This window comes from Helicoverpa zea, chromosome 3 (assembly GCF_022581195.2).
Source record: "Helicoverpa zea isolate HzStark_Cry1AcR chromosome 3, ilHelZeax1.1, whole genome shotgun sequence".
Classification (NCBI taxonomy): domain Eukaryota; kingdom Metazoa; phylum Arthropoda; class Insecta; order Lepidoptera; family Noctuidae; genus Helicoverpa; species Helicoverpa zea.
Window position 1 is genome coordinate 11446991 of NC_061454.1, and position 27274 is coordinate 11474264.

At 39.4% G+C, this 27274-nt stretch overlaps 3 protein-coding genes across 4 annotated transcripts; 2 read left to right on the plus strand and 1 right to left on the minus strand.

Annotated features, from left to right (window-relative positions):
- Positions 1-7835: 7835 nt before the first annotated feature.
- LOC124645897 (outer dynein arm-docking complex subunit 4-like) lies at positions 7836-9567 on the plus strand. Its single transcript, XM_047185876.1, has 3 exons — positions 7836-8360; positions 8559-8819; positions 9151-9567. Exons 1-3 carry the CDS (start codon positions 7878-7880, stop codon positions 9397-9399), a joined length of 993 nt encoding a protein of 330 aa, XP_047041832.1. The 5' UTR covers positions 7836-7877; the 3' UTR covers positions 9400-9567.
- A 274-nt stretch (positions 9568-9841) lies between these two features.
- LOC124645898 lies at positions 9842-11028 on the plus strand. Its single transcript, XM_047185877.1, has 5 exons — positions 9842-9892; positions 9962-10021; positions 10099-10188; positions 10435-10671; positions 10828-11028. The coding sequence occupies exons 1-5, from the start codon at positions 9842-9844 to the stop codon at positions 10957-10959; spliced, it is 570 nt and encodes a 189-aa protein (XP_047041833.1). The 3' UTR covers positions 10960-11028.
- A 2-nt stretch (positions 11029-11030) lies between these two features.
- On the minus strand, positions 11031-26841 carry LOC124645896 (histone-lysine N-methyltransferase SETD2). 2 transcript variants are annotated; one of them, XM_047185875.1, is made up of 19 exons: positions 26667-26841; positions 24578-26390; positions 24259-24387; positions 23061-23360; positions 22094-22181; positions 21428-21583; positions 20840-21060; positions 20407-20558; positions 19985-20121; positions 19529-19896; positions 18952-19108; positions 17180-17391; positions 16667-16784; positions 16200-16347; positions 15477-15590; positions 15004-15107; positions 14413-14577; positions 13119-13439; positions 11031-12769 (listed from the first exon to the last, which is right to left on the minus strand). In XM_047185875.1, exons 2-19 carry the CDS (start codon positions 26359-26361, stop codon positions 12611-12613), a joined length of 4833 nt encoding a protein of 1610 aa, XP_047041831.1. In that variant the 5' UTR covers positions 26362-26390; positions 26667-26841; the 3' UTR covers positions 11031-12610. The 2 variants fall into 2 exon arrangements, with proteins under 2 accessions (XP_047041831.1, XP_047041830.1); XM_047185874.1 differs by having other exon boundaries at positions 22079-22181.
- Positions 26842-27274: the final 433 nt, after the last annotated feature.

Genomic DNA, 27274 nt, shown 5'->3' on the forward strand with positions numbered 1-27274 from the left:
TTGCACAAAGCTCCATTAACGTTAAAGCTTCCTTAGCTGCCTCTTTCTTTGTCAACAAGATAAAATGTGTCAGCAATAGATTCAATAAAGCTTTAACTTTAATGGAGCTTTGTGCAACTGACGGTTAAAGACAAACCTTCGTGGATTCATTGTCACATTCAACCTCAATCGAAAACAGAACTAGATAATATTTTTTTTGTAGTTTCAAACCAATTAAAAAGAAAATTAAAAAGTCTGAAACCGCAAATCAGCTTTGAGCGAGAGTGATGATTAATGCTCATTCCTTCTCTGTACGAGAAAAAGCGTGTGCAGTTGAACAGTAAAATGATATACTTATCTACCTATCTACACAGAAAAATTATGGCATAAACAATAATAGCACATAAACCACGTATGTTCTTCTGTATGTGCACTCATCATACAAAAGTATTTCCTTACACAATTTCATTATGAATATTTCAGTTGACCTAGTTCTACAAAGCAACATGATAAATATAATTACTCACGAAGTAACCAGGAAGTCTGAACCTTACCCCATATTTTTCACTTCCCTTTGAAGGCAATCATTAAGTTAAAACGCCAATCTATGCGACACTGATTAACTTTATTATGTTCGGCTTGCGTGCATCAAACGCGGTGACAAGAAATCCTTTCACCAACTTATCACAACAGTTCTTTTATACCACTTTGAACCTTATACCGCAGTCTTAAGCCTAAGGTTGGCAGCAATAGAGAAATTTGTGAAAACGTAATGGAAAGTTACGACGCTCGGTGCAGTTTTTTCCAGTATTTTTCTTTGTACTTTTATATTACTGGGTTTCGTTAGGTTTGAAGGCCTTTGAATATCAAATGACTTAGGTAACTTATGTCAATAGTCATGTTTAGTTACGAAACCTACCTAACGAATGAGAGCGCTTTTATCGCAATTCATCCGTCATGTATTTTGGATAATCATCTTTCGCTGCCCAGCTCACCTATGCAATTCCTATCCACATGCCCAAAAATATTTTGCATAATTACATAACAACCCGGTATTCGAGTCCAACAGCGCAATTGTATCGGAACGGGACCCTTATGCCCGAAAACCCGGCGTCCGGGTTCACTTAAGCCCCGCCCACCGAGCGTAGGGCTACCCAAAATAATTTACTAGAATATAATTATTGTGCATTTTTGATCAGAATAAAGAAAATAAATCCCGTCTTGTATTCGTATATCGTATTTAATTTATTATGTTGTTAAAGAGACTATTTTTTTAATTTTAACGTACATTATGTTAGAACAGATTTACTTAATATGATTTATCTACATGTTTCTGTAAGCTTTTTTTTAATCAATACAACGCCGACGTGCTTTGTTTTAACACCTGCATACGATAACAAAGAAAATAAGTATCTAGTTTTTAGTTTAAATACTCGTAATCTCAAAAAACATGCCGACGCGCTTTGTTTGTCATTTTACGGGCCAGAGATAAAGAACCATAAATCTCGTTATTGCACAAAAGGCGATAGATAGATTGTTTTAACTTTAAAAAAAGTTTTCGGCAAACGATTAAAGGTCTTACTCAGGTAAAAACTTAACCCTTCTTTGCTGCTAAAAGTAGGTACGTATTTACAAAATAATTTAAGCTCATTCGGTATCTGTTTGCACTTCCGGCTAAACCTATATCGAATACTCTCTCCCGTGTTACGTTTGTTTGTGATCGACTATTGGCTTTTCTACCGGACTTCTGTGTTATTACTTTTGTGTTTGACTATTGGCTTTCCTACTGGACTTCGATTGCCTTACGTTTGAAACCTAGGCACTGTTTACTGGATTTGATTTAAGCCTGCAAATCGGTTGTGCGTTAAGTGTCTTACTGTGAACTGAAATGATGGCATATAACATTGATGAAGTGATTTACGTTTTCTAATCCGTTATAAACTAAAGCGATGTTTTTTCAATTGATTTCATTTATTTACTTTTGACAACCCTTACAGCTTACTTAGCTATGGACTCGCTATTCGGGTCCTGGGCATGAGCACATGCATCTATAGCTACACATAGCGACGACTCGGTATTCGGGTTGCGGGCATAAGGAATGAACTATGGTTCGACTCGAATCCCGGGTGCTGGGCATCGAAAGTGTTACACGATTAGCGATAGATATCACTTTTGTGTATTCTTAAACAGTACCTAGATGCTTCTTTAAAATATTATATAAACAGAGAGAATTTGGATACCAAGCCAAGGTACCAAACCAAGTCAATAAAATAGGTGGTTTCCCCATTCCTAGCTTTGATTAGTGCCAAGTTGTAATTAAAAATGCGAGTGTTGAAGGGTGCTGAAGGGTAATAGCGCACTTCTAAATAGGTAAAAATGATTGGTTCAACTTTATACATGATGATGAAAATAATAGTGTTGATGAAGAATGAAGGACACTCTTAGGTATCTATACCTATAACATAGGTACTTATTTTTATACTTCTCTATCATTATAATACAGAATAGTTTCAATCGATACCGCATAACTTTATTCGTTCCAATCGAAAGTTTTCATAAAAAATCCACAGCTAACTGATTACATGTTTCATTATTGACGTCGCGTGCCTTCACTCATTTCTTTATTGAAATAAACTCTGGCAGGTACCTCGTAATGTAGCAAAAAATAAACAAAACCTCATTTTGGGGAAACTTTACAAATTACGTTTTCATTATTTAGCAAAGGGCGGATTAAAAGGTCAGAAAAAGTTTTGGATTAGGAACATTTTTGGCTATTTTAGTGTTTACTACATTACCTACATACTCTTATGCTTTTTACTTAGGTATTTATTAAAAAAATAAATAAAAGTAAACTATGTAAAATACAATACTTACAAAACTAGGTGTTTTAATATTTTCTTATTAAGAAGCAGCTGACTATTTCTTTACCTTATTTAATGGAACCACAATTTCATAAAAAAAAACACATTGCAGTAAATTATATTACCTGCCGTTTTTAATTTCGAACACAGATAAAGACATGCATATAATTAAAGCACATAGTATTTCTTTTTTTAATAACCTACTTTTTTTGTTAAATCTGGTACCAATTAGATAGGTACACGACATCGTGAGCCGTGCAACGTCGTGCAGTGTAAACTACCCCTTCATTAGGGGTAAGCCGAACCCGATCAACTAGTGGCTCAGTCTGCAATCTACTGTGCCTCACTGTGGTTCATCCTACTTCGAAATATTGTTAGAAAAACATTTAATTGTGAAGCAATAATTAATTAAAAGTACCTAATAATTAATTAAAATAAGTGTGTGTATGATTTGGGAGGAGTTCAAAAGTGAATTGGTGTTTTCAAATGCATGTTTTTGTAAAGCTATTCGTGCTCAACAATAAATAAGCATTGCATTGGATTGGAATTTGGGAAGGTATGTAGATATTTAAATTATTTAAGTAAGTAAAGGTAATTATTGGTACTTATCACTAATGTAAAGAATACTTTGCAAACTTTTATACCTATAACAAAGTTGATCTCGTTTTTTATAGGTAAAGTTTATTCGAAAAGGTAGGTCTAGGGAGTATTGCTTTAAGTACTTATAGACGTTCTACATATTTAAGTAGGTAAATAAGTTTGAATAGCATACAGAAAACTTATTGGCTGCTTAAATATTTTTGGCCTTACTACAAAAACTTTAAACCCTGTTTTACGCTTGTCTAATAAAATTTTGGCTGCAAAATGAACCATATGTCAACGTCATAATTTGACATTTTTTTAGACAAGGCATAAACTGACGTTTAAAAGTTTTTGTGGTAAGACGGTTTGTGATTAATACCTGCCTACCCTAAAATGCAAAAGCATAGGGCAAATAAAAACTGAATATAATTTCAGTCACATCAATTTCAGATTTCTAATTTCTTTTTTGTCTAGACCACAGCGTTGATTGATAGCCTAGATAACCTTACAATGTCTTACAATAAACCACAGAAGTTAACAAAACAAATGACTGAGCTCATCACTGCGCTATCAATTCAAATCAAAACGACATTCCGCCTATATTTCAGTAATAAATTGTACCCTATCTTGAAAAGATATCTTCGATCCGGTTAACCAACGTTTGTGAAACTGTTTACAAACCAAATAATGGTTAATTTCATTATTTTTGTGGTCGTAAAACGGGCGTATCGTGAGCTCGCGTGCTCCACGATCCTAGATATCATATAGCTATGATAACGCATGACTGAATACCTCGTAAAGGCTGATAATGTTAGTATTTCTAAGATATTACTTCGATAGTTCCAAAATTAACGCGTAATGTACCTTTCAAATTACGCTTTAGTACCGATACCTGTAGGTTTACACGAAATAAAAATGTTAGGTACTCATTAAGTTTTTTTAGTGGCATTTAATGCCAATTGAGCACAGTCACTCGCTGCGGGTTGTTCGAAAGAGATACCGCGGCCCTGGCACATGAAAGGCCTACGAAGGAACACGACAATTTTTTAGTCAGTAAGAGTCTGACACTCCCTCGCCGCTGCTAACCCACAGCGGGAGGGGTTATTTGATGATTTTTGACCTCGTTAAAAAAAAAGCACAGTCACTCGGACTACGTAAACAGTCTTGTGGAAAGGAAAACACTTCAATAATGAGTAATTAATCGATCTATAAAATTTATTGCCGAAAGTTCGCTTGCATAGACTTCCCCTGCATTATGATATGGCATGTCGCGGGCTAGGTAGCTGCCAAGCTTGCATGAATAATATCCCGTAATGAGCACCAACCGATGCCAAAGCTATGACAGCACGTTTCTATACAGGGCACTAATATTTATGGGTAAATTGCATAATCGTGACGTCACTTTAAAAAAAGTTTTGTGGTGTAAAATATGATGTGAACAGTTAGGTAAATATTGTGATTTAGAGCACGGTGGATAATTAGACGAGTAATACGGATTGATATGGCTACATCGATGGTCTCCATACGAATACGAACTTTGCCCGTCATGGCCGTCATTCAAAAGGTTAAGGACAAAATCATACCAATAAATACATACCCAAACCAAAACATGATAAAACCATATTTTAAAACTTAAGTTACAATAAATGACATTTGAACCACGCAAGCGATGCAAAGTTTACCCACGTTTAGCGAAGCTTACCAACGGAATGCAGGTTTAACTTCATAGAAACGAATAAAGCAATAGATTGAAAATTAACTTTTGCAAAAAATGTTCATAATGCTACTTTGGAAGCGAACTAATTTTCCCTTGACGGGCAAAGTGGGAGGTGTCACGCCAATCCGGTTTTAAAAAGCGAATCGTTTACATAGGGCAGCTAAGTTTGCCTTGCTATGCAAGCTTTTAAATAACCAGTAAATATTCGTTAATATTATGTTGGGCTTCTGAAAAAAATAATGTAACAACTTATTCGTTGGATAAATTGGTGAAAATGAAACAATACGTTCGTTAAGCAAAAAAGTAGGTCTTGGTAAATGATAAATATCATATTGACTGACTGATGACTGAATAAAGCTTCAATGATTTGCCCATGATCTTTAGATATTGATCAAAGCTCTATTTTGCAGATGAAATGAAAACAATTTCTAACAAGAGCTCTGCAGCAAAAACATCTCCGCCATCCTAATATTCTGACCCAAAAAAGCGATATTTATCGACTTCCGTATAAAAAGTGAAATTAATGCTCCCTCCTTACCCAAGTAAATGGCAATGATGACATTGAACGGAGATGTTCCGATAACTATGTGAAGTAATAGGCGACCATCACGGAAGCGATTTGTGTATGGCAGCGGATTTAGTGCAGCCACTAGAACAGCGTTTACGAATACTATCTTTGTAATGAAAGCGGAAAACTTAGGTAACTATAATGATTGTTAAGGAAATGAATTTTCCATTCCTACTGATTTGGTAATTTATTGCATGGATGACAAATAAGCTTCGTCTACAAATTGCAGTTAAGTCTTGTTTTATAATTGTCACTCAGAACCTAACTAGGTTTAAAGCTCTATTCTAGGAAGCATAATATAGTTATGTATTGCATCTGGATACTGTATCTTACAGTGTCAAAAAGCTTCGAACATTGTTCCGCCAGACGACACAACACACTGCGCCGCTTGCCGCTGCGCTCCGCTGCTTTCAAAGCCCCATCGCTAAAAATTATCAGATCCGACCCGAACACAAAATAGGGAAACAATACTTAGATTTATGACGACATCGTCTGTTTTGATAACAGCATCATCCATCATAGTGCGGGTTCGATTACCGAGTAAACGTTTGCTTAATACATTAGTTGAAGGTAGTGGCTCAGGGGTAAATATTTGCCAAGTATTTTAGGGACGCTTTAATCATTTTTGGTCAGCTTACTTTGGCTATTAAATGTTAAAATATAGGGGGGTAGCCTAGGGTTAGCCACCTTTGTAGGTCTGCTCTCTGTGTTTTCTAATTTCCTACGACGCGACGTATAGGAATTGTACTAGAAGTGTCCGAAAGATTGTAAAGAAAATTGCTTGCAATTTTGATTGATTTGAACACTTTTGGTTTATCAAGTGATGTTAACAGTGAATTTTTTTAACTTATCAACGTAGTTCTTCTTTTTATTTAAAGTCATGTATTCGATCCTCAAAAAAATGGACAGTTGGAGGTCATAAACCTTGTTTCGTTTAGCGAAATAAAGGCTTTATTTTCATTTTTTCAGATTGGACTTTTCCTCATCAAAACACAATGGTTCGAGGCAAAGAACCGGAGCTTCCAGTGTCGAACCCTGTGGAGGCAAAGAAGCATCGAGACGAGGCAACCGGGCATATCAAGAATGGCAACTATGACCGCGGACTTAATTCACTAAACAAGGTAGGGACGGCTTAACAACATGATTTACCTAAGTAATAGTAACTAGTAGCACCTAAGCGTCTACAATATTAATTTATAATAAGCAAATAAGTGTCGGATATCATCGTCATCCTCCTGCCCTTATCTTAAATTTATTTCAGGTCGACGCCTTATGTTTCCTCCTTCCATACTCATTTATCTTCGGTCATCTCTCAGGCATCTAACATTATTTCTAGCTATCAAGACTATCACACATTCATCTATCGTTCCTTTGGTCTTTCTCGTGTTGGGTATACACATGTTTTGATTTACTTTTAATAACTCATTGTTATACTATTTCTATATTATTAGGTACGCATTTTTATCACTTCTTTCCTGTTCACGATTATCCTACAATAAGCTACTTTGACTACGACGTAGCAACTACGCTACAGGTATCGTAGCACTCGTAAACTCGCAGTAGAAAAGCTTTTAAGTCACGCGTAGCCATTTCAGCTATGCATGCAATTAGTGGTTGAATTAAAATTACTTTAATTTGATTTCTAAGGAGTACCTCTATTAGTTTTGTCACGGAAGTAATCTTGTTTGTTAATATGTAAATTAGTCTCGTTTGATTTCTTCGTTCGTTTTGTGTATGATCAAAACATAATAAACATATGAAATATGTACATATCATATATGCGTGCTTTTTCTGCAAAATTAACATTTGTATTTTGTAACATTTAAATTCAATTATACCTACTTATAAGCTGTAGGTACTCATGTAAACCTATGTATGACGAGTCGAATGTAGGTAGGTAATATATAATGTTAGTCTTGGTCCTGTCAAAACTACAATTATAAAGAATCTTCACAGAAGAATATACTCAGAATTGACAACAGGCTGCAAAAAATGTACCATTCTAATAGCGACACAGCCGCCCTTCGAACCGGCCCATACAGAACTAGTGTGTCAGAAGTGGGTGCGAAAACACATCGAGTCACCATGACAACGACAGCCGGGGCGTCGATACTGACGCCTCTCCACACACCTACCACATTACGTAACCCGTGGCCAGGCTTCACGTACGATGGACTTCGACAACGCTAAAGCCCAAGCAAGGTCCATCCTAGGCCCTACAAAGGACGCAGAGTTCTTACAAAGCTTTGTCCGAGTGGGTATCGGCGATGAGGAAGAAGAAACTCCGGTCCAAAAGGCGTCCATCAGCAAGAGAGCGCCGCAGTCCGCAGACAAAGGACGCGAGGACGCTGAAGATTTGAAACAGGCTATCAAAGAGAGGAAGGAGTCGATTAAGCCGAGGAAGAAATGGAAGAGGAAGCCCAAGCGAGAAAGGAGGAGACGGGAGGAAGAGTTGTACACGGACAAGGATCGTGCAGCTGCCGTGGTGATGGGCTCCAAGGATATCAAGCAGTCTTTGAACTTGAAGGATAAGGCCGAGAGGAGCAGCGCTCTGCAGCTACCTGTTGAAGCTGACGCTGGTACACTGCTGGCACTGGCCAGAGCTGAGATGATGAGGGAACGATACCGCACTGCTGTTCTCTTTGTCAATAAGGTATTTAGGGATATATGTATGGCTCGTATACAAGTAAAGGGCGACCGATATATGTTTATGACGCATCATATGTGTTTTAGGTACAGTTCTACAAAAACAACGAAAATAGCAACTAGGTTTTCTCTCATTTTCGTCTTTAAAGGTGGTTCCTACGAACTTGAAAAATCAAATAACAATTTATGATCTCTCTCATTTCAGGCAATCGAGCTCGCTCCAGATGAGAAAGCAGCATACGTCTCTCGCAGTAAATGCTACCTCCTACTAGGGGAGCCTCGGTCAGCTCTGATGGACGCCGAGGCAGCCTTGAAGCTGGACCCCAAGGATGCTAAGGCGCTGCTTCGAAAGGCAGAAGCGCTGTACTACTGCGGGGAGTTCGAGATGAGCCTCGTGCACTACCATCGAGGACTGAGAGCCAGGCCTGACCTGAACGACTTCAGACTTGGGGTGCAGAAAGCGCAGGTAAATAATGTGGATACCTACTAAGTATTTTAAAAGATTTGTTGTTCATGATAGCATCTATTTATTTAAGTAGGTAGTGCAATAACAGCAACTAATTAACACGTTTCACTATGGGTTCTGTAGTCACTAAAAATACAATGATTTGCGTCGCACAACCGTTGCCTAGTTAACAGTCAATAAACAAACCTCTGCATTTTTTTTTCAAAAGATTAGTCCTACACTAGGTACCTACAGCGTTTAAATTAAATAATATTGTCCTTTTAACAGGGAAGAAAAAAAAATGGATCAATACATACCTACGTAGTTACTGACCAGATGCTTTGATTTCCAGGAAGCCATAGAAAACACAATTGGGTCAGTAAAAGTTGTGAAGAAGGCTGCGAAAAAACGTTCCAAATCGGCCAGACCAGTGCTAGGCCAGTTGAATTCTGACAAGATTTACCTGGAGAACTTGTTGAAGAACCCAGACCTGGCGATAGCAGATAAGAAGAACGATGTCGTTTGCAAACAAGCTGAGGAAGCTATTAGGTTTTTGGAAAACCGCGAAGAGTTTTGGAGGCAACAACAGACCACTGTGTAACTTCTCCGTGCTTGCTAGAAGCTAACAGAAAAAAAAACATACGATTAGTGTTGTCCAGTGTTCTTTTTTGATGTTTTAATTATCACACATGTAAGAAATAAAACAGTACCTATTTAATTGTATGTTTCAAAAGTAGGTTCCCATAAAATAAAATTATAATAATCACAACATCTTTGTTGTTTTTTTATTGCTAATATTCTAGCAGTAACATAGCCATGTAGGTCCTGGGTGGCATGGCCATATAAGTTCGAATTCAATAACCGTACATCACGTAACATTTTACTGTAATTGTTAAGTAGAAACACGTTGCAGTTACATGCAGTTTTAACAAAAATCATTTAATTTTTATATGTTCGTGACCAAACCTTCAGATTTAATAAATACTTCGTGTGTTAGTAATATAAAGTTTATATAGTTGTTTTTGTATTGTCTAGGAGTGAAGATGGTATTTCACTATCCCCTTTTGGGTTTATTAATAATTTTTGGCACCCCGGTAAGATGTCCTATAAATTGAAATAATTTAAATGATACCGATCTAGCAACTACAAGGATTTAATTACAGATTTCAGCTAATTTAAACCATGCCCAAACCAAAGCTTGCCAGGCCGTGTTTAGCCCAGAAGTAAGACTATAAATTTTGTTATTTAATTCAATTAATAATAAGGCACGAGTTGCTTATGTGATTTTAATATTTTTGAGGCAATGAAACTGTCCTGCTGTCCTCCTATGGACCAGTTTGTGGAACGGATTAGACATTGTCAGGAAAAGAGTGACTCTTCTGCGTTTTCGGTAAGTTATTTCATCTATGTATCTTCTATGTATCAAAGCAATCTTCATAACTTTATTAGTCTCGTGGGGAACGTAATCACTCGATCGATTGACCATTATATTTTTTGAAGCTTAAGTAAATATATTTGCGACTGTTAGAGATTTATATGTATGGTGCATAGCTGGTAAACTACAGCTAAACGCCCGTTAAGCCTGTCCTACAAAATATATAGGTAACGTAAATTCCATTTGATTTTACCGTTCCAGTGCTCAGTATCAAAATGCGTGGTCACCATTTACGGAATTACAACCAACAATAAAATCGACGAGAAGAAATGCAGAGCTCTTCTAAAACGGCTGACAAAAGAAGACAAAGCGTCGGAGCCTCTGAACAAAATGATTGAGAAGAATTGCTTGAACGGCCAGTACAAAAAGTACGTCACCAGCGACGTTAAGTGCGACACTATGAAGTATCAAGTGTGCGCTTATGTTAATTATTTGCTTGTAAGTGTTACTTTAATTAATATTAAACTCCTCTCAGATAGTAGATAACGACTCTACTCTTCTCCTAATATATGAAATCTTGTGTTGTGTCAGAGTACCTCGATTTCTTTGGATCTTCTTATCTTAAATGAAATGATGTAATCATTTTTCCGACAGGGTTGTGTGGAATTCAACAAAACGCCGAGAAGTTGTAAGAAGATAGCCAAAAACGTAAAAACTTGCAAGCCAGTACTTGATCAATACTTGAAAAAAATCAACTCGAAACGATGTAATAGATGTCACCCATGAGTTGGTGCCCATTTTCTTTCACTATATATAATTAATTTCTTCCGTAAAATGGGTGAAATAAAACGAGATCATATTAAAAGAAATAACATTTTATTTGTTCCGACGGCTTCGATCTGATCGTCCAAGTATGAAACAGTTCATCCACGATTCGACCAAGCATCCTACCACATAAAAATAAAATCGCTCACTCTATAACCCGAACAGACAATATTCTATGTCACTCGTATTTACAACTATTTACACACATAGTGAATCACATAAAAACTATCTCGAAAATGGGAGATTTATACAGTTGAATGTAACATAATTTCATATCGGCTTAGTTTAATTTGACGACAAACTCATGTTTGGTTTTGTTCCGCAACTGGGGCTGCGAGCATCTAATACTAACTTATTTATCTAATAGTCAGTATTCTTGAAAATATATGTCGGCACTGCGAAAGCACTTACAAGCAAGCGAAAGCAGGTCAAGCTTCATATTTTCTGTTTTCTAAGAGAATTTTAATTAGCTTATTGAATGTAATACAGCGATTATTATATAGTGATGAATCATAAATATGTCAAGTTATTTGCTGAAAATCGAACCACAAATTCTGTGTGGAACATCTACTTTATTTGAAGACAGAAATCTGTCTGAATCTATTTCTACTAACATGAGTACACATATAACATCGTAAATTCCAAAAATTCTTATCATTTCGTTAAAAATGTTCCACAAAAATAGTATCTGCTACCTCCATAGGTATAGTATATACAGCAATTATTTCATAATTTGTCAACATATTCGAAAAAGTTGACCTATTGTGTTTACCTAATGAACGCAAATTATTTTATGTTTTATAACCTATATTTATTTGAGTTCGAGTTTTGCAATAGCTGACAAAAACAGTCAAAGTAGTCTCATTTAAGGAAAATTGATGCAACAATCAAACAGACAAAACGCAATGGCATACAACTGTTCTAAATATTTAATAAAACCTATTCATAATACTGTGTACTTAAACCGTTGCAGTTCATATTCGAGTCGCGATCGTGTATCCAGCAAAACTCCACCAGAGATCATAGTACATTATAAATACTTTCTCTTGCATTTACCCCGTGAACAATTATATTAAAATCATGTCTAAGAACGTAGAATCATCTCATTATAATACAGTCTAATGCTAAAGAGGAGTTTCTTAAACCATGACATAGAGCTATCGACTTACAACACTATATTTACATTTTATTTCAGTTGTTTTTACTATGCAGTACATATTTCCGAACCTAAAAAGTTCGATAATCAAATATATCTAACATCCTAATTCCTTTGCCCTGCAAAATTTTAAATTTACAACTGGTATTATCGTCATAAAAAAATAGAAATCGTATGCGTGTCATTTAAAATTAATAAACTATGATTGAGAGTGAATTATAATTTATAAATCAAATTGTGATTTCAATGTCAATTGTATCACCAATACCTTGAAGAAAGTCTATTTAAATATATTTACTGTCGTCAATATTGGTGCAAATTCTTTTGCCTAGAAATGCATTGATCAATTAATTAGCAAGTTCATGGTGGGACAGTCACTTTATTACTAACTAGCACTGCTCACCCGTAGTGTCAATTCGTAGGTACATGTTAAGGCCGACGTACGGCCTTTGTTCGCTAGTCTATCTCCTCGGGCGGTCGCTTGTAGACGGGTCCAAACTTGGCCATGTATTTCTTGACGAACATCTTGGCTTTTGATCGAACTGAGTCGGTGACTATCAACTCGTCTACAGAGCGACAGTGTTTTAATTCTTTCAGCATTACGAAGTGTGTTAGCTGTAGAAGAAAAAAGTATATTTTAGTATACTCTTAATAACAACAGAGAGTCTAAAGTTTCCCGATTGGCTCCACAGTAGGCAGCTTTGTTATTGTTTGCTGCGTAGCCACAAAATAACTTCAGATTCGCCAATTTCATTTGATACGAGTGAACTGTACAATGCAATGGCTTTCTCTACAATTAACATATGTTTTAAAATTGTATATCCTTCTTTCATTTCAGTAGAACTTACCAATACATTTAATTTATAACATTATCAAAAGACTAAAATGATATGTGCTCAGTACTACTACCAAAGACCATTCCCAAACCCCAAAGACAGGAATACATAACAGGAAAATCACTAACCTTCCTAGCCAAATGTTTGAAATCAGCTGTACAGGTAATCCTTGCAGCCGGCGCATCAGGATGTCGATACGGGTTGAGATGCTGCACCATCACCCTCGCCATGCTGCATCGGAACTGCTCCTTAATCTTCCTAGCCGTTTCCTCAGTAGTCACCACGCTGACTTCAACAGGGGGAGGGGAGGGTATGATGACTGGGGAGGGGGAAGCTTCCAGCTCTATAGGCTTTTCAACTGGTTTTTCGACGGGTGTTGGAGTGGGTACTACTTCTTCCGTAGATGAGTCTTCGGAATCGGTTTCTGAGTCCACTAGTTCCACCATTTGCTGTGGAATTATAGAAATTGTTAGGCTTCTGTATTTGACTTTTTTTTTAGTGTTCGCCGCATGCATTTTCTGCTACATAAATAAAATTAATATGGTCTGTGGATAACAAACTGAAAATAAATAAAATAGAATAATGGCTGATTATACTGTGTGAAACAAAACCTTTGGAAAAATTGTGAATTTGAGTAGACTAAATAATAATCAGCTAATTGTTATAACCAATGTCATGTCTTGGGCACGGCCAAGGGCCATATTATTCTAAACGCCTACAACAAGTATACCTTATTCTTGTCACACTCTGGTTCCTTAGCAATATCTTTCTTCTTTTCGAAATCAATAATCTTCCTCTCGAACTCAATTATCTTCTTCATCTCTTTTTCTTTCTCAATCTCTTTCTCCCTTTCTATTTCCTTATCTTTATCTTTGTCAATTTCTTTTTCTTTATCCATATCCTTTTCGGTTAGCATTAACAATAAAACGATATGTTCATAGCTTTACATTTTAACATACAAAACAGACTACCAGACATTTACACATGCAGTACCGTTAAATTTTGTACAACAATATCGATACGAATTACACAACTCACAGAAAACTAACTTTTAAATATAATGCCTAGTATAAACTGAGAATTATCCATCTCACAGAAAATAAAGCTTAGTATAACCCGAAACACTAAAGTTCATAGTTGTATCTAAAAGTGCTATTCAACAACGACCAAATCCTACAAGTATTTTAATAGCAAAGGTTGACGAAGTCTTTGTTCAGTTTTTCACGAAAAAATCACTGTACGGATATTGATGAATTTGGCAGTAATATGGGTATGGGTATTGGTTACTTTTTCCCAGTTGAAGAAGTAGTTTCCACGAGACACCAGAGTGGAATCAAGCCAGTATTAGAATAAAAAAACTATATTATGCCGCAACACCTGATATAAAAAATGATTTATATGAGCAATGTCTCCAGTACCTACCTTCAAATCAATCATGTTGCCCTTAAGCCTCCTCTGCGACTTGTTGGCGGCGAGCAGTCGCACCTTCTGCAGCAGCTTCTCGCGGCGCCGACGGAGCTTCTCCTTGGTCTGCTTGTACCTCTTCACTTCTAGTCTACCCGCGAGCTTGTCTTCCTCTGTTCGCGGCTAGAAGTTGAATAGGGTGGTTTAAGAAGTGAGATAATAAATTCATGGCAAGGCTATGTCACAAATGGTGCACCATAACTATAACGATAAACAAACCACCAACGGAAGTGAAATACGCACTCATTGAAAAATTGGCCATTTGACGGTTATTTTAGGTATATTTATAAATGTTATTTTTGGTTTTGGATCTAAATAGAGGTGTAAATGGGGTACTTTAGATATAAATGAATGTTGACATACTGTGAATAGAGATGTGAAACAAATATACGAGTAAAGGGATTTTGCAGGAAAACCTTTTGACTGATATTAATCGTGACGTCAAAAATGCACGCATTTCAAGTAATTGAACTAAACACGTGAAAGTTGATGATCACCTGCTCAATTTGTATATGACCATTATAATTTGGAAATACATGATTAACTTACACTAATAGGTCTCTCTGAGACGAGTCCCGGCCTTCGTTTCCTCGGCTTTATGCTGACCAGCGCGTGATCAGGTATCAAACCATTGTGACCGTCCTCTTTTATCACTGTAATCATACAGATACAACATTGTTATATCACATTATTTACAGTTATATTCCTAAAGATTCAATAAGATACAAAATAAGGTAAAAAAATATTCATATTTTATAAAAGTAGGTCTCGAAGTTTCAAACTTTCCTCCATCACACAATGTGAGTACTATGGAAATAAATGACAATAAACACATTATTATAGAATTACTAAGGCCCAAGGTCATCGACCTCATATACATTAATTTTTTTCCGAAAAAAAAAAACAGTTTATTTTGAAACTGCAACCTGAAAATTCGGTGTAAACCGTTCTTTTAAGAGAACTTCAGATTCGTACGACGGCATATAATAAATTCTACACATACGTTAAGTAAGTATCTCTACCTTCGTAAATGCCGTTGACTCCCTCTACAACCTTGCCCTTCGTCTGCCGTCGCACCAGCGGGCTGTCCAGCCCTGATGATGGAGGCTCGTCTTCTTCTTCTGATGAACTCTCTTCTGTTAAACATAATACGATGATATTTATGTTATTGGGAATAGTTACATTGTTTTTAGGAAAAAAAACTGCTAACCGTTACTGGCGTTCTTAATCAAATGTTTTTCTTTTCATGTACTATAAATGAAAAGGTTTGTCGATTATGTAAATATTGATATCGATGACTTAGATTTAAGTTTTCATATTGCTTCGAATGTTGATTGAAGAGTCACACTATCAATAGTAATACGCAAACGGGAATCAATTGCAATATTATTTATAAATTACGACATATTTTTATCATACCATCTAGAACAGAATATTCAAAGCGAATTGGAATAAAGCTTTGATATAAAGACCTGTTCCTTTGTCACTATTTTCATGGACGACGCACACATCCTGCGCCTGATCTCTTTCCGGTGGTGTCGGATTGCCGTCCCATCGGGCTAAGAGAGTGAAGGAATAGGGAGTGCACCTGTGTCTGCGCAAATGCTTGTGCACTATAATATGTTCTGCGCAGTTGGCTGATCTGCTTAAATGAGAACAGGCGCCGTGGCCGAATCGGCCGTGGACGCCATTATTAGGAACAAGACATAAATAGTACTTTTGTTTATCGCTTTTGTACTACATACCTTGTTCAGCAGGCGGCGGCGGCGGCAGCCACTGCGGCTGTCGCAGCTTGACGTGGTAGTAGTAGGTGCGGCCGCGGCCGTCCACGGCGCTGCGCCACAGAGACGGTAGCACTATCTCTTTGGGCTCTTCTGTAGGCGCTGATTGTGGCTAGAAAGAATAATATTGGAGTGAAAATAGGTATTTTATTGACCAGCACTCAGTAGTAGTTAGAAAGCGGTATCAATTTTAGTGACTTCAAGAAATAGGAGTCGGTTTTTTAACAGCGAATATAATTGGAATTCGTCCAAAACAACACCAAACCAGCAGGTGCAAAACCAAGCCAGCCTCAAGGCAAACTTGACGTATTCGAGCTGAAAAAGTACCTACATTGCTTACGTACTAAAATAATTAAGTAAACAAACACGCTAGTTTGAAACCGCTGTCAATTTAATTATGTAAAACTATTCAGCAAAATTGTGGAACTCACTGGTTGTTGCTGGTCGTTATTCGGTTGTTGTAGTTGCGGGAAGGGCTGCTGTCCCGGCTGGCCCACCTGCTGACCGAACATGAAGCCGCCCATTGGGAAACCAGGCATGCCCATCATACTGGAAGGAAACACGGAATTTGTAGCTAAACAAGAAATAACCTAAAAGATGATTATTTAGTTTTCCTTTGCCATAGCTTTGTATCTTATTCGAGTCGCCAGTAATGGCGTTAGCGATCGTTTTCCAAAAAAAAAACGGTAGTTAAAAACATTTTAATCAAACTTTTCCAGTAATTGAGATATGCATTCATATAAATAAGCAATAATCGATGATAGTTCGCTAAGAGACTAGACCCGTATAGACGGCGTGTTTGTATGCCACGAACGAACATATCAAAGAGAATTCAATATGCCTCTCTAGACCCTATTAAGGAACTGAATGTAGGGACTTTAAAAGAAAACCCATAATATGTAATGTTCCATTAATGAACTATTATGGGTTTATCTATCACTTACTTAGGTTGCGGCATGCAAAATGGCGGACAGAACGGCGCAGTCGAGAAGTCGTGCTGCATCCATTCGGGCGGCATGTCGCCCACCATGCCGCCCACGCCACACACCATGCCGCCCATGTTGCCCATGTTCGCCATGTTGGGCATGTTTGCCATATTGGGTATGTTGCCCAGCATGTTGGGGGCGCCGGGAACCATGCCGCCGGGGAACATTTGCTGTGGGAGAAATAGGTTTATAAGAATGGTTTTATACATGGTCAAATCATAGTTGCCATGGTCTTACAAAGAAAACGAGTAGAGGGAATATCTATACGCTGATTTGAGGCTCGTGCTCTTGCTCATCGGCGGCACTGCGGCCAGCACTGGCTCGCTAGAGCACATGGTGTGTATACCTGCTGATAGGCGTCATGCTGCCAGTAGTGCGGCCAGTGCTGCAGCCGCTCGCGCTGGCGCCGCGACTCGTCGGCGGCGGCGGCGGCCTCGGCGAAGGCTCGGCGCCGCTCCTCCTTGCTCATCGGCGGCACTGCGGCCAGCACTGGCTCGCTAGAGCACATGGTGTGTATACCTGCTGATAGGCGTCATGCTGCCAGTAGTGCGGCCAGTGCTGCAGCCGCTCGCGCTGGCGCCGCGACTCGTCGGCGGCGGCGGCGGCCTCGGCGAAGGCTCGGCGCCGCTCCTCCTTGCTCATCGGCGGCACTGCGGCCAGCACTGGCTCGCTAGAGCACATGGTGTGTATACCTGCTGATAGGCGTCATGCTGCCAGTAGTGCGGCCAGTGCTGCAGCCGCTCGCGCTGGCGCCGCGACTCGTCGGCGGCGGCGGCGGCCTCGGCGAAGGCTCGGCGCCGCTCCTCCTTGCTCATCGGCGGCACTGCGGCCAGCACTGGCTCGCTAGAGCACATGGTGTGTATACCTGCTGATAGGCGTCATGCTGCCAGTAGTGCGGCCAGTGCTGCAGCCGCTCGCGCTGGCGCCGCGACTCGTCGGCGGCGGCGGCGGCCTCGGCGAAGGCTCGGCGCCGCTCCTCCTTGCTCATCGGCGGCACTGCGGCCAGCACTGGCTCGCTAGAGCACATGGTGTGTATACCTGCTGATAGGCGTCATGCTGCCAGTAGTGCGGCCAGTGCTGCAGCCGCTCGCGCTGGCGCCGCGACTCGTCGGCGGCGGCGGCGGCCTCGGCGAAGGCTCGGCGCCGCTCCTCCTTGCTCATCGGCGGCACTGCGGCCAGCACTGGCTCGCTAGAGCACATGGTGTGTATACCTGCTGATAGGCGTCATGCTGCCAGTAGTGCGGCCAGTGCTGCAGCCGCTCGCGCTGGCGCCGCGACTCGTCGGCGGCGGCGGCGGCCTCGGCGAAGGCTCGGCGCCGCTCCTCCTTGCTCATCGGCGGCACTGCGGCCAGCACTGGCTCGCTAGAGCACATGGTGTGTATACCTGCTGATAGGCGTCATGCTGCCAGTAGTGCGGCCAGTGCTGCAGCCGCTCGCGCTGGCGCCGCGACTCGTCGGCGGCGGCGGCGGCCTCGGCGAAGGCTCGGCGCCGCTCCTCCTTGCTCATCGGCGGCACTGCGGCCAGCACTGGCTCGCTAGAGCACATGGTGTGTATACCTGCTGATAGGCGTCATGCTGCCAGTAGTGCGGCCAGTGCTGCAGCCGCTCGCGCTGGCGCCGCGACTCGTCGGCGGCGGCGGCGGCCTCGGCGAAGGCTCGGCGCCGCTCCTCCTTGCTCATCGGCGGCACTGCGGCCAGCACTGGCTCGCTAGAGCACATGGTGTGTATACCTGCTGATAGGCGTCATGCTGCCAGTAGTGCGGCCAGTGCTGCAGCCGCTCGCGCTGGCGCCGCGACTCGTCGGCGGCGGCGGCGGCCTCGGCGAAGGCTCGGCGCCGCTCCTCCTTGCTCATCGGCGGCACTGCGGCCAGCACTCGCTCGCTCAACCTGCATGTTGTACATGGGATTAGTAATGTAAGAAACGTAAAAATTCTGCACTAACAGTTAAGCTTGTTTGTGCCTGTCATGCCATGTGCATGGGCACTAACGCAACGTCCGCGTGCTGCGCATGCATACAGGAACTATCGCGCGAGTATCGCCGCGCGGTATGTATATGTCGCCACATCGCATGCTCGTCTGCTATTGGTCGATATAATTCATGCTACAGGGTCAGACAGTTAGTCGAAAAACAATGCCGGCAAGAAAATATTTTTTTTTTTAAAGTATAATATATCAAGTCAGAAACCGTAACCAATTATTTTAACATTTGTCATGATGAAAATTCCATTACTTTTACATCTAGTGTTTTACCTATAAAACCAAATAAAATAAACAGATACTATAAGATGTATTATTTGCGCTTCTTACCTTATACTTCTCCTACCGCCTTCTGGACTGCTTCTTCTTTTCCTCCTATCCCGATCATCTCTATCTCTTTCCCTGTCGCGATCTCGATCCCGTTCCCTATACCTGTCTCTATCCCTCTCCCCGCGGTCTCTATCCGATCTATCCCGGTCACTTCTGTCTCTATCCCGGTCGCGCTCCCTCTCTCTCTCCCTCTCCTTCTCCCGTTCTCTCTCGCGTTCTTCTCTCCTGTCTCGTTCTCGTTCCTCTCTGCGGTCGCGTTCTCTGTCGCGTGACCCGCTGGAGTCGGCTGCTCGTCTCTCAACGTTCGCTTGTCTTTCATGCTCTTTCATCTGCTGTATTCGCTCTTTCTTCGGTATTTTGAACACTTCCTGTAAAAATGAGAAGTTATTAAACTATCCATACAATTCATTCATGTAATTACTTCGTAAAATAAAACAAAAAAATTGAATAACTTACTTTTAGACTAGACCATCGTTCTAACAGTTGATTGGATAGGTCCTTGATTTTCTCTAATATACCAGCGTTGTCTTTTGCTTTTTCTGGACTTGAGAGGTTTTCTTGGCTGCCTCTGTTAGGTAGTTCTATCGGCAAACCTGAAGATATTGACAAAATATACTTAGTTATAGTTATACAAAATGATGATAGCAATTTTGATATTCAATTATGTTGCGACATTATTCTCAAGAGTTAGTGCAGTGCTGCAATATGAAGAGTGAAATAAGAGGTACACATTATGTTGGTAAAACTCTAACATTCCTCAACACGCACACCTGAAAAGATGTTCAAAACAACTATTTGTATTTGACTAAATGCACAAATTCCTACAGTGTAAGTCACAATAGCAATAAAAAATCTTAGTTTTAAATTAATTATGTTACCAGTAGCCTCATCAATGAACACGTTCTCCTGTGTCGGCTGCGGCGCGTCGGCCGCGCTCAGCCACCGCTCCACGATCGTGAAGAACCGACTCTCTTGTACCATCGTCTTGTTGGGGATGGGTAGCCTGTCTACTGTTTGGAGCATTTCTAGCCTGGGGAAGTGAAAAATAACAAATTAAATTAGAACATGTAAGTTTTCCATGCAATATGTCAATATACTGAGTTGATGTCCCATGACCACTATGGCTGGAATCTCATGAAGTATACTTCTCAATCATGTCTCGATTAAATGTGGTTGACGAACGTCAGTCAACATTTCAGATTGAAGTGGGGTCGTTCTATAAGATGTGCGAATTCACATATACGACAAAGCAGGAGAGTCCTCATACAGTTCTCAACTACGTTGTCAAGGTCAAACCGAATGTAAACTTACTTGAAATCAAGCGGGGCATCGCTACACCACGGAGCTAACAGCCTCAGCCCCCTATAGTCTAAGAACAGCCTCCTGCAAGGCAGGTCAGCATCACGCAGCAGACGTAGCAGCGCGGTCTGAGCGCGGCGGCTCTTGGCGCGGACGACGGTACGGGAGAGGCGGAGTGTGTGGCTTTGATTCTTGACTCCTGTGCGGCCTAGCGCTTCTAGGTCTTCCTCGATCTGTTGGAAGGGCAGAAATTCTTTTAGATTGAAGTCATTTATACATTATATATTTTTAGTAGTGCTAAAATAATATTTTGATATACAATAATTAGGCCTTGTGAACCTGTTGAATTTTATAATAGATTAAGGTGGTTTTGAATTACGTATTTAACATCTGAATAATCAAAAAGATTTAGGGCCTATTTATTTCCATACAGAAATTATTTGACAAAATACCCAACTGACCAAATCACAATTTGAACATCTCAAAACTATCTCCACGTTAGCAACCAATATTAAATAGATACTATACTATGTTAGTATATAGTATGTATCAGGTAAAATAAATAAAAACCGACTAAATAAATCTATCATTAAAACTCACATCAGCATCCTGCACCAAGTCAGGCGCCTTCGGCTTGTAGGTGCGGTCCTTCTTAGGCCTGCGCACGCGCGGCCGCGGCTGCTCCGTCGGCGTCGCCAGAGACTCCTCTGACGACTCCGTTGTACCTGACTTCGATGTTGATACGTCTTCTTCCTCCTGAGGGTAAGAATGGTGTTATTGAATGGCGAAATCGGAATGTTTTATTGCAAAATAATACAGCTTGAGAAGAACAGAAATGAAAACAATACTAAAATAGGATTAAAATGATTTGCTAGTTATGGTTCACTACAACTGAGTACAGTTTAACATTAGAACAGAAAAGATGAAATGAGTTTAAAAAGTGCTAAATTAATGAAATGTAAACTAGAATAGTTATGGTACACTACATCCGACGTATCTTGACGAGACTGAACTAAGCTCGTTAGCTGAGCTTTAATTTGTTTTACTATATTGATTCTTTATCTACTGCACAATTAAATAACAAGTTCCAGTATCGCCAAGATATGTTATTATTTCCCAAAACCCAAAATAAAATTTAAAAATGGAAATGAAAGTTTCGACTAATGAAGATAAACGTATCAAAAAATCCAAACTTTTATCCAAATCCGTGAATCTCGTAAACAAAAAAATAAAAATGAAGAACTTATATACCGTTATCTCTCGTACCTCGTCATCTTCATCATCAGAGTCGGGCTCGCCTCCGATCCAACCGCGGCAGTTGTCGGCGCCGCAGTAGCAACGCTGCGCCACCTTTCTGCACGCAAACAAATCTCTTTTACCCAACTGTCACCACTGGAACCGATAAGGCCGTATTGTCAGAACAGTAAGGAGGTTGTATGACTTTTATGGAACCCAAAGAATAATATAATAAGTCGGGGACCCAAATAATTCGTCCTAGCATCCCTTTTAAGTACCAAGGGGATATAAAAGTATACAGGGCAATAGAAAATGCAAATAAAATATTTTCAACCAATTCTCCAAAAAGGACAGGGTTTTCAATTCGGAAGGTTGTCTTCTTTTCTAGCAATTGTATGTATAGGATACTTATATGTATAAAGAACGACAAACTTTTAGCTTCCTAATATATTTTTTTTTTTTGTAATTCATAAACAGATTTTTACCAATATTCCTAAGCTTCCTAAGTTTTGCTCTCAATTGCAAATTCAAAATCAAAAGAAGTGATTCAATAACAGCACATTTTATGAGTCAATTCTTTGGCCGCATGCATAAACCAAAATTAAAGTCAAGGGCGTGCATGGCAGGCAAGACGGAATATTTACATATTATATATTCGAAGGTCGCTACGAGTCTGTCAGTCGATCAGGTCACACTGTAATGTTGAACAAATTTAGTAAAAGGAGGTTTGTATAATTAGTCCATGGTTGGGTTAACAAAAGGTTCTGTGTCACGTAAAGAATAGGGAATTAGTTCGTGACTTATTTACGTATTTTCATGGAAAATACCTAATAAAAATATACATTTTGGGTAAAAAGGGAGCTGGAGATGCATGATCAGTTAGGATGTTTAAAATGCATTTTTAACTATAAACAAGCTACATAAATAAAATTTTAAATATGTAGTAGAGGGAAAAAATAAGCAACTTATTGATAACCAAAAAAACTATTTCACTTACCCAAACCGCTGGAACTGATAATCGAAAGTCAACTCTTCCCCAGCAACAATATCCCTCTTGCTGAAGAACCCTATCCTCAATTCCCCATTGACTGTCCACTTCTGAGTTTCAGCATTAGGATCACAGGAGTGGTTGATGAACCGGGATATGTTCCCTTTCAAGGTCGCGTCAATAACTGTGTCCCCTTTGAGGGACATGAAGTAGTGGTGAAGATTGTTCTCGTCCGAGTATGCTTGTGCTCGCTTGTAGAACTGCTCATAGTCCAGCACTTCGCCCACGTATTCTAGTAGGAACTCGCCCCTGGAAGAAGATTTTATTGTTGTTTATGGAAATAAAGTGACATAGAAAGAAAATGCGTTTTCTTGCGTAATTGAAGACGTGTACATAAGTAAATAACAAAGAAGCATTTATGTTATGTTTTCAAATATTGGAATATCCCATCATGTCCTAAATGGTCAATGGCCGATTTCTGATACAATAAAATGTATTGTATTATCATGTATTGAATACATCATCATGAGATGTGAAGAAAAATGTAGAAAATGCTAAATACTATTGCCAAAGCATGACTATTATTTTTGGGCCCTAATCGCAATTTTATTTGGCATAATATTAAAGATATCTTGGAACTGTAATTAAAAATACAATGTTTTGCTAATTTTTACACATTCTAATAATGAGTACTTACAATGTATGTGTATTTTTACTATACATATACATACATTGTAAGTACTGAAACTCAATACATCATTTAACATGAAACCATTGTTTGCTTAATTTATTTCATATTCAGACATAATTTGTAACTTCCATGTTTAAATTGTTTGCAAAATTATTATCTCTACTTATATATCATAATTAAATTCGCGAGGCATTATGTATCGATTTTGGACTAATCTTACATTCTATCTACCAACTACAAATGCTATTTAAGAATTTCAAATATGATTTAATTTTCAAATTATTTACATTTTTAGTTTGATTACTTGTTCAAATTCAGAACCTAAAATTCTTCTCAGTCCATTCATTGCAGATACGCAAATACGCATTACATCCAAATAACCATGAATAATTGGAATATTAACCAAACCATACTTTATTTCCACATTCCAGTTTAGACACAAATTGCACTACAATATTTTTCGCGAATGCTTTTGCTACCAGCTACTATGTACTAAATTATCTAAGTAACACTTACGTTGGTATGTCCACAATAGCCTCCACGCCACAGCCCTTCTTGTCAGCATAGAAAACCTTAAGAGGGGCATTCTCTTTAGACTGGAACCTTCTGTTTGTACAGCGGTCGCCAACAGGACACCGAGAATTACTAGAAAAATAAACCATAATAAAATATCACAAATTTAAATCAAATTTTTACATTTAAACAACATATGGCAAGTAAAGCTACATACAGATAAGATCCAATTAAAATTAGATGACAGGCACTTAATATGTTAGTTAATGCCTATGAGGAATTGGTAAAAAAGGCTTCAATAATAATTTTGAACATAAATTACCATTCAATCATAAGCAGCCTGTTGAGACAGTCCTCTCCACAAGCCAGCTCCCCACGCTCCAATTCTTCTTTGGTCATAAAACAGTCACAAGTCATTTTCTTTGTCTCCTTGCTAATCATTCTCTCACATAAATATTCATTTTCGTCCAAGTGTTGGTACTGGTTCATCCTCTCTTCAATGATCCTGTCGTAATCCTCTTTGCTCAAGGGAGGTGCACTAGGTTCCTCATCAGGGAGGCTTGGGCTCTCGGCTACAGGCGGTAAACGCTGCTGGGGCAAACTCGGGCTGGCCAATGGTGAGTTAGCAGGTGAGCTAGCACCCATCTCCAGCTCACTGGACCTACGCCAGCGAGACTTCACCTTCACAGGCATCTCAGAAGGTACAGGAAATGATGGAGAATTAGGTTGGGTATTTGGTAGTGATTCACTAGTTTTCTCCTGACTATCAGATCCAATTTCCTCAAGTTTCATTTTTGCCTGAGTAATTAAAGCCTTCTTTAAAGGTGTTTTCACCAGCCCATATCCCTTAGTCTTCTGTTTCATATTACTAATTGTCTTAATTCGACTGGATCTCCTAACACCAGTTGGTGATGACTCTGCTGAATCATTTGAGTTGTTTTGGTTTTGTTCAGTAACTCTAGATGAGTTGCTGTCATCTGACAGTGTGGAACTTGGTGTGAGACTAGGATCTGGTCTAGTTAGGCCTTCATTCAGGTTTTCTTTAAATGGTATATCTGGGGTTAGACAAGGTGGGGTTCTAAGTTCAACTGCTTCTGAGCAATCCATTGGAGGATCAGTCTCAACTGCAAGGTTCAACTTTTCAAAATTGATCTGGAACTCATTGTTATCACAATTTACCTTAATCTCCTCATTATCTACTGTTTCAGATACATGTTCACTTGGACTATCTATTTTTATGTTGTAATATAGCTCAGGATGATCATCTTCCACTATCTGAACAATGGTGATGACTTCATCATCATCACCAGTGAATTCTATCTGCTCTCCCTCCATTGGAATGTCTTCAGCTGGTATTTCTTCTGGTTTCTCTTCAGGGATGGAAGAATCATCAATTATTTGACTATCATCCTTATCTTCTACAACCTGTTCAGTAATAGCACTGAGCTTTGAATCACTTTCAGTTAAATCAATAGTATTTACTTCTTCAGGCTTCTCAGTCTCTTCCTCCTTTTCTATTGGGATTGATGATGGCATTTCACACTGAGATGTTGGTTCACATTGAGATGATGGTTCACACGGAGCAGGTACAGGTGATATGTCTCTAGAATTGCTCTGTGTAACTGTTGTACTATTCACAGGGCTGAAGTTTGCACCGCTGTTGGTATCAGACTGTGTATCTATTGCAGCATTAGAATCTGACTCGGAGCTGGCACAAGGATCAACCACCCTAATTTCTACACTACTATTTGTTTCACTGTCACTACCAATATCGTATTTTCTAGTAAATGTCTCATCACTATTAAATAGACAGCGATATTTACCGAATTTCTTATGCAAAGCTACGATTGGTACTTGACAAGGTGTAGTTAAAGAATTTTCAGATTTATCTGATGTCTCAGACGTTTGTGGGTCTGGTGCAGGAGTTGCATCGGTAGGAGCTGTCTCCGTGCCCAGTTGAGCGGGATCGGAAGCAGTCGGCTCGAGCTCGACAGACGCAGAGGCTTCTCCGTCGGCGGACGACGCAGCTTCAGCCTGCTGCTTGGCGCGTCGGGTCGTACGACGCGTTGCCGCGGTTTTTGGTGCTGCCTTCTTCCTTTTTGCCATTGTGCTATATTAATGCGGCAGCATACAACCTAAAAATGACAATTTTCACATTTCATATCTAAGAACACGGTTGGGCATTGTGACCTCTTTCGATCGTTGTTGTTTCTCATTACTGTCAATGCCACATGGTTATAATTAAAAAAATAAGACTTATTTCTCCATTATGACTTTAGCAACAATAACTATTACTTTATTTCCATTCTAGAGGCTCTGTTTTGGCCAGCAATGAATTCGTGCAATGAAGCCACCGGTTGTGGTGTTGATGGTATAGCAAAAACATTTCATGATACAATCTGACTACATACCATTACTTTTTGGATCTAACAGTATTTCTTGGGTTTACTGAAATACTACAAACCAAACAAAAATGTTATACTCTCTCACAATTTAAATGAAACATTATTATGAAGCAAATTTCATTTTTCTCTCATTTTAGTTCATTGCTTTTTTTGTTGAGAACCCGCACTATAGACAAGATAGAAGATTGGCAAAACCGATGCAGACTAAAAATAAAAAATACTGCAATAATGCATTCTAAGTGCAACTGAGCTGCCTGGAAATAATAGACTGTAAATGCGATCAAATAATTCAACATTATTTGTTGCTAAAAATATATAAAGGTATGGCCTAAGTTAGGTGCCTCAGTTTAGTTTTGCATGCTATGGCACTTGGCACTTCAAAGTTCTTCTATCTGATTTTGTCTGATCTTCTATCGTTCATGAGAATAACATAATTTATTAAACATTTCGGATTACCCCTCATTCACTCATTATTACTGAAGTCTGTGAGGATAATTTGTGAAGTTTTAGAAAGTGGCTAAACCCTGAAGTAAATAACGGTGCTTGATGTTTATTAGCAGGTATTGTTTCTGTATTTTGGAACGCGACCTAATGACGTTTCAAGATTTTTCAAC

Excerpts from the sequence above, each read along its gene's own strand:
- LOC124645897 (XM_047185876.1), top strand. The coding sequence starts at position 7,878 with ATGGACTTCGACAACGCTAAAGCCCAAGCAAGGTCCATCCTAGGCCCT. Across the intron at positions 8,361-8,558 it reads CTGTTCTCTTTGTCAATAAG|GCAATCGAGCTCGCTCCAGA; the intron begins GTATTTAGGGAT and ends CTCTCATTTCAG. Across the intron at positions 8,820-9,150 it reads TTGGGGTGCAGAAAGCGCAG|GAAGCCATAGAAAACACAAT; the intron begins GTAAATAATGTG and ends TTTGATTTCCAG.
- LOC124645898 (XM_047185877.1), top strand. The coding sequence starts at position 9,842 with ATGGTATTTCACTATCCCCTTTTGGGTTTATTAATAATTTTTGGCACC. Across the intron at positions 9,893-9,961 it reads TAATAATTTTTGGCACCCCG|ATTTCAGCTAATTTAAACCA; the intron begins GTAAGATGTCCT and ends ATTTAATTACAG. Across the intron at positions 10,189-10,434 it reads GTGACTCTTCTGCGTTTTCG|TGCTCAGTATCAAAATGCGT; the intron begins GTAAGTTATTTC and ends TTACCGTTCCAG.
- LOC124645896 (XM_047185874.1), bottom strand. The coding sequence starts at position 26,361 with ATGGCAAAAAGGAAGAAGGCAGCACCAAAAACCGCGGCAACGCGTCGT. Across the intron at positions 19,897-19,984 it reads AACGATGGTCTAGTCTAAAA|GAAGTGTTCAAAATACCGAA; the intron begins GTAAGTTATTCA and ends TCATTTTTACAG. Across the intron at positions 16,348-16,666 it reads ATAACGACCAGCAACAACCA|CCACAATCAGCGCCTACAGA; the intron begins GTGAGTTCCACA and ends TATTCTTTCTAG.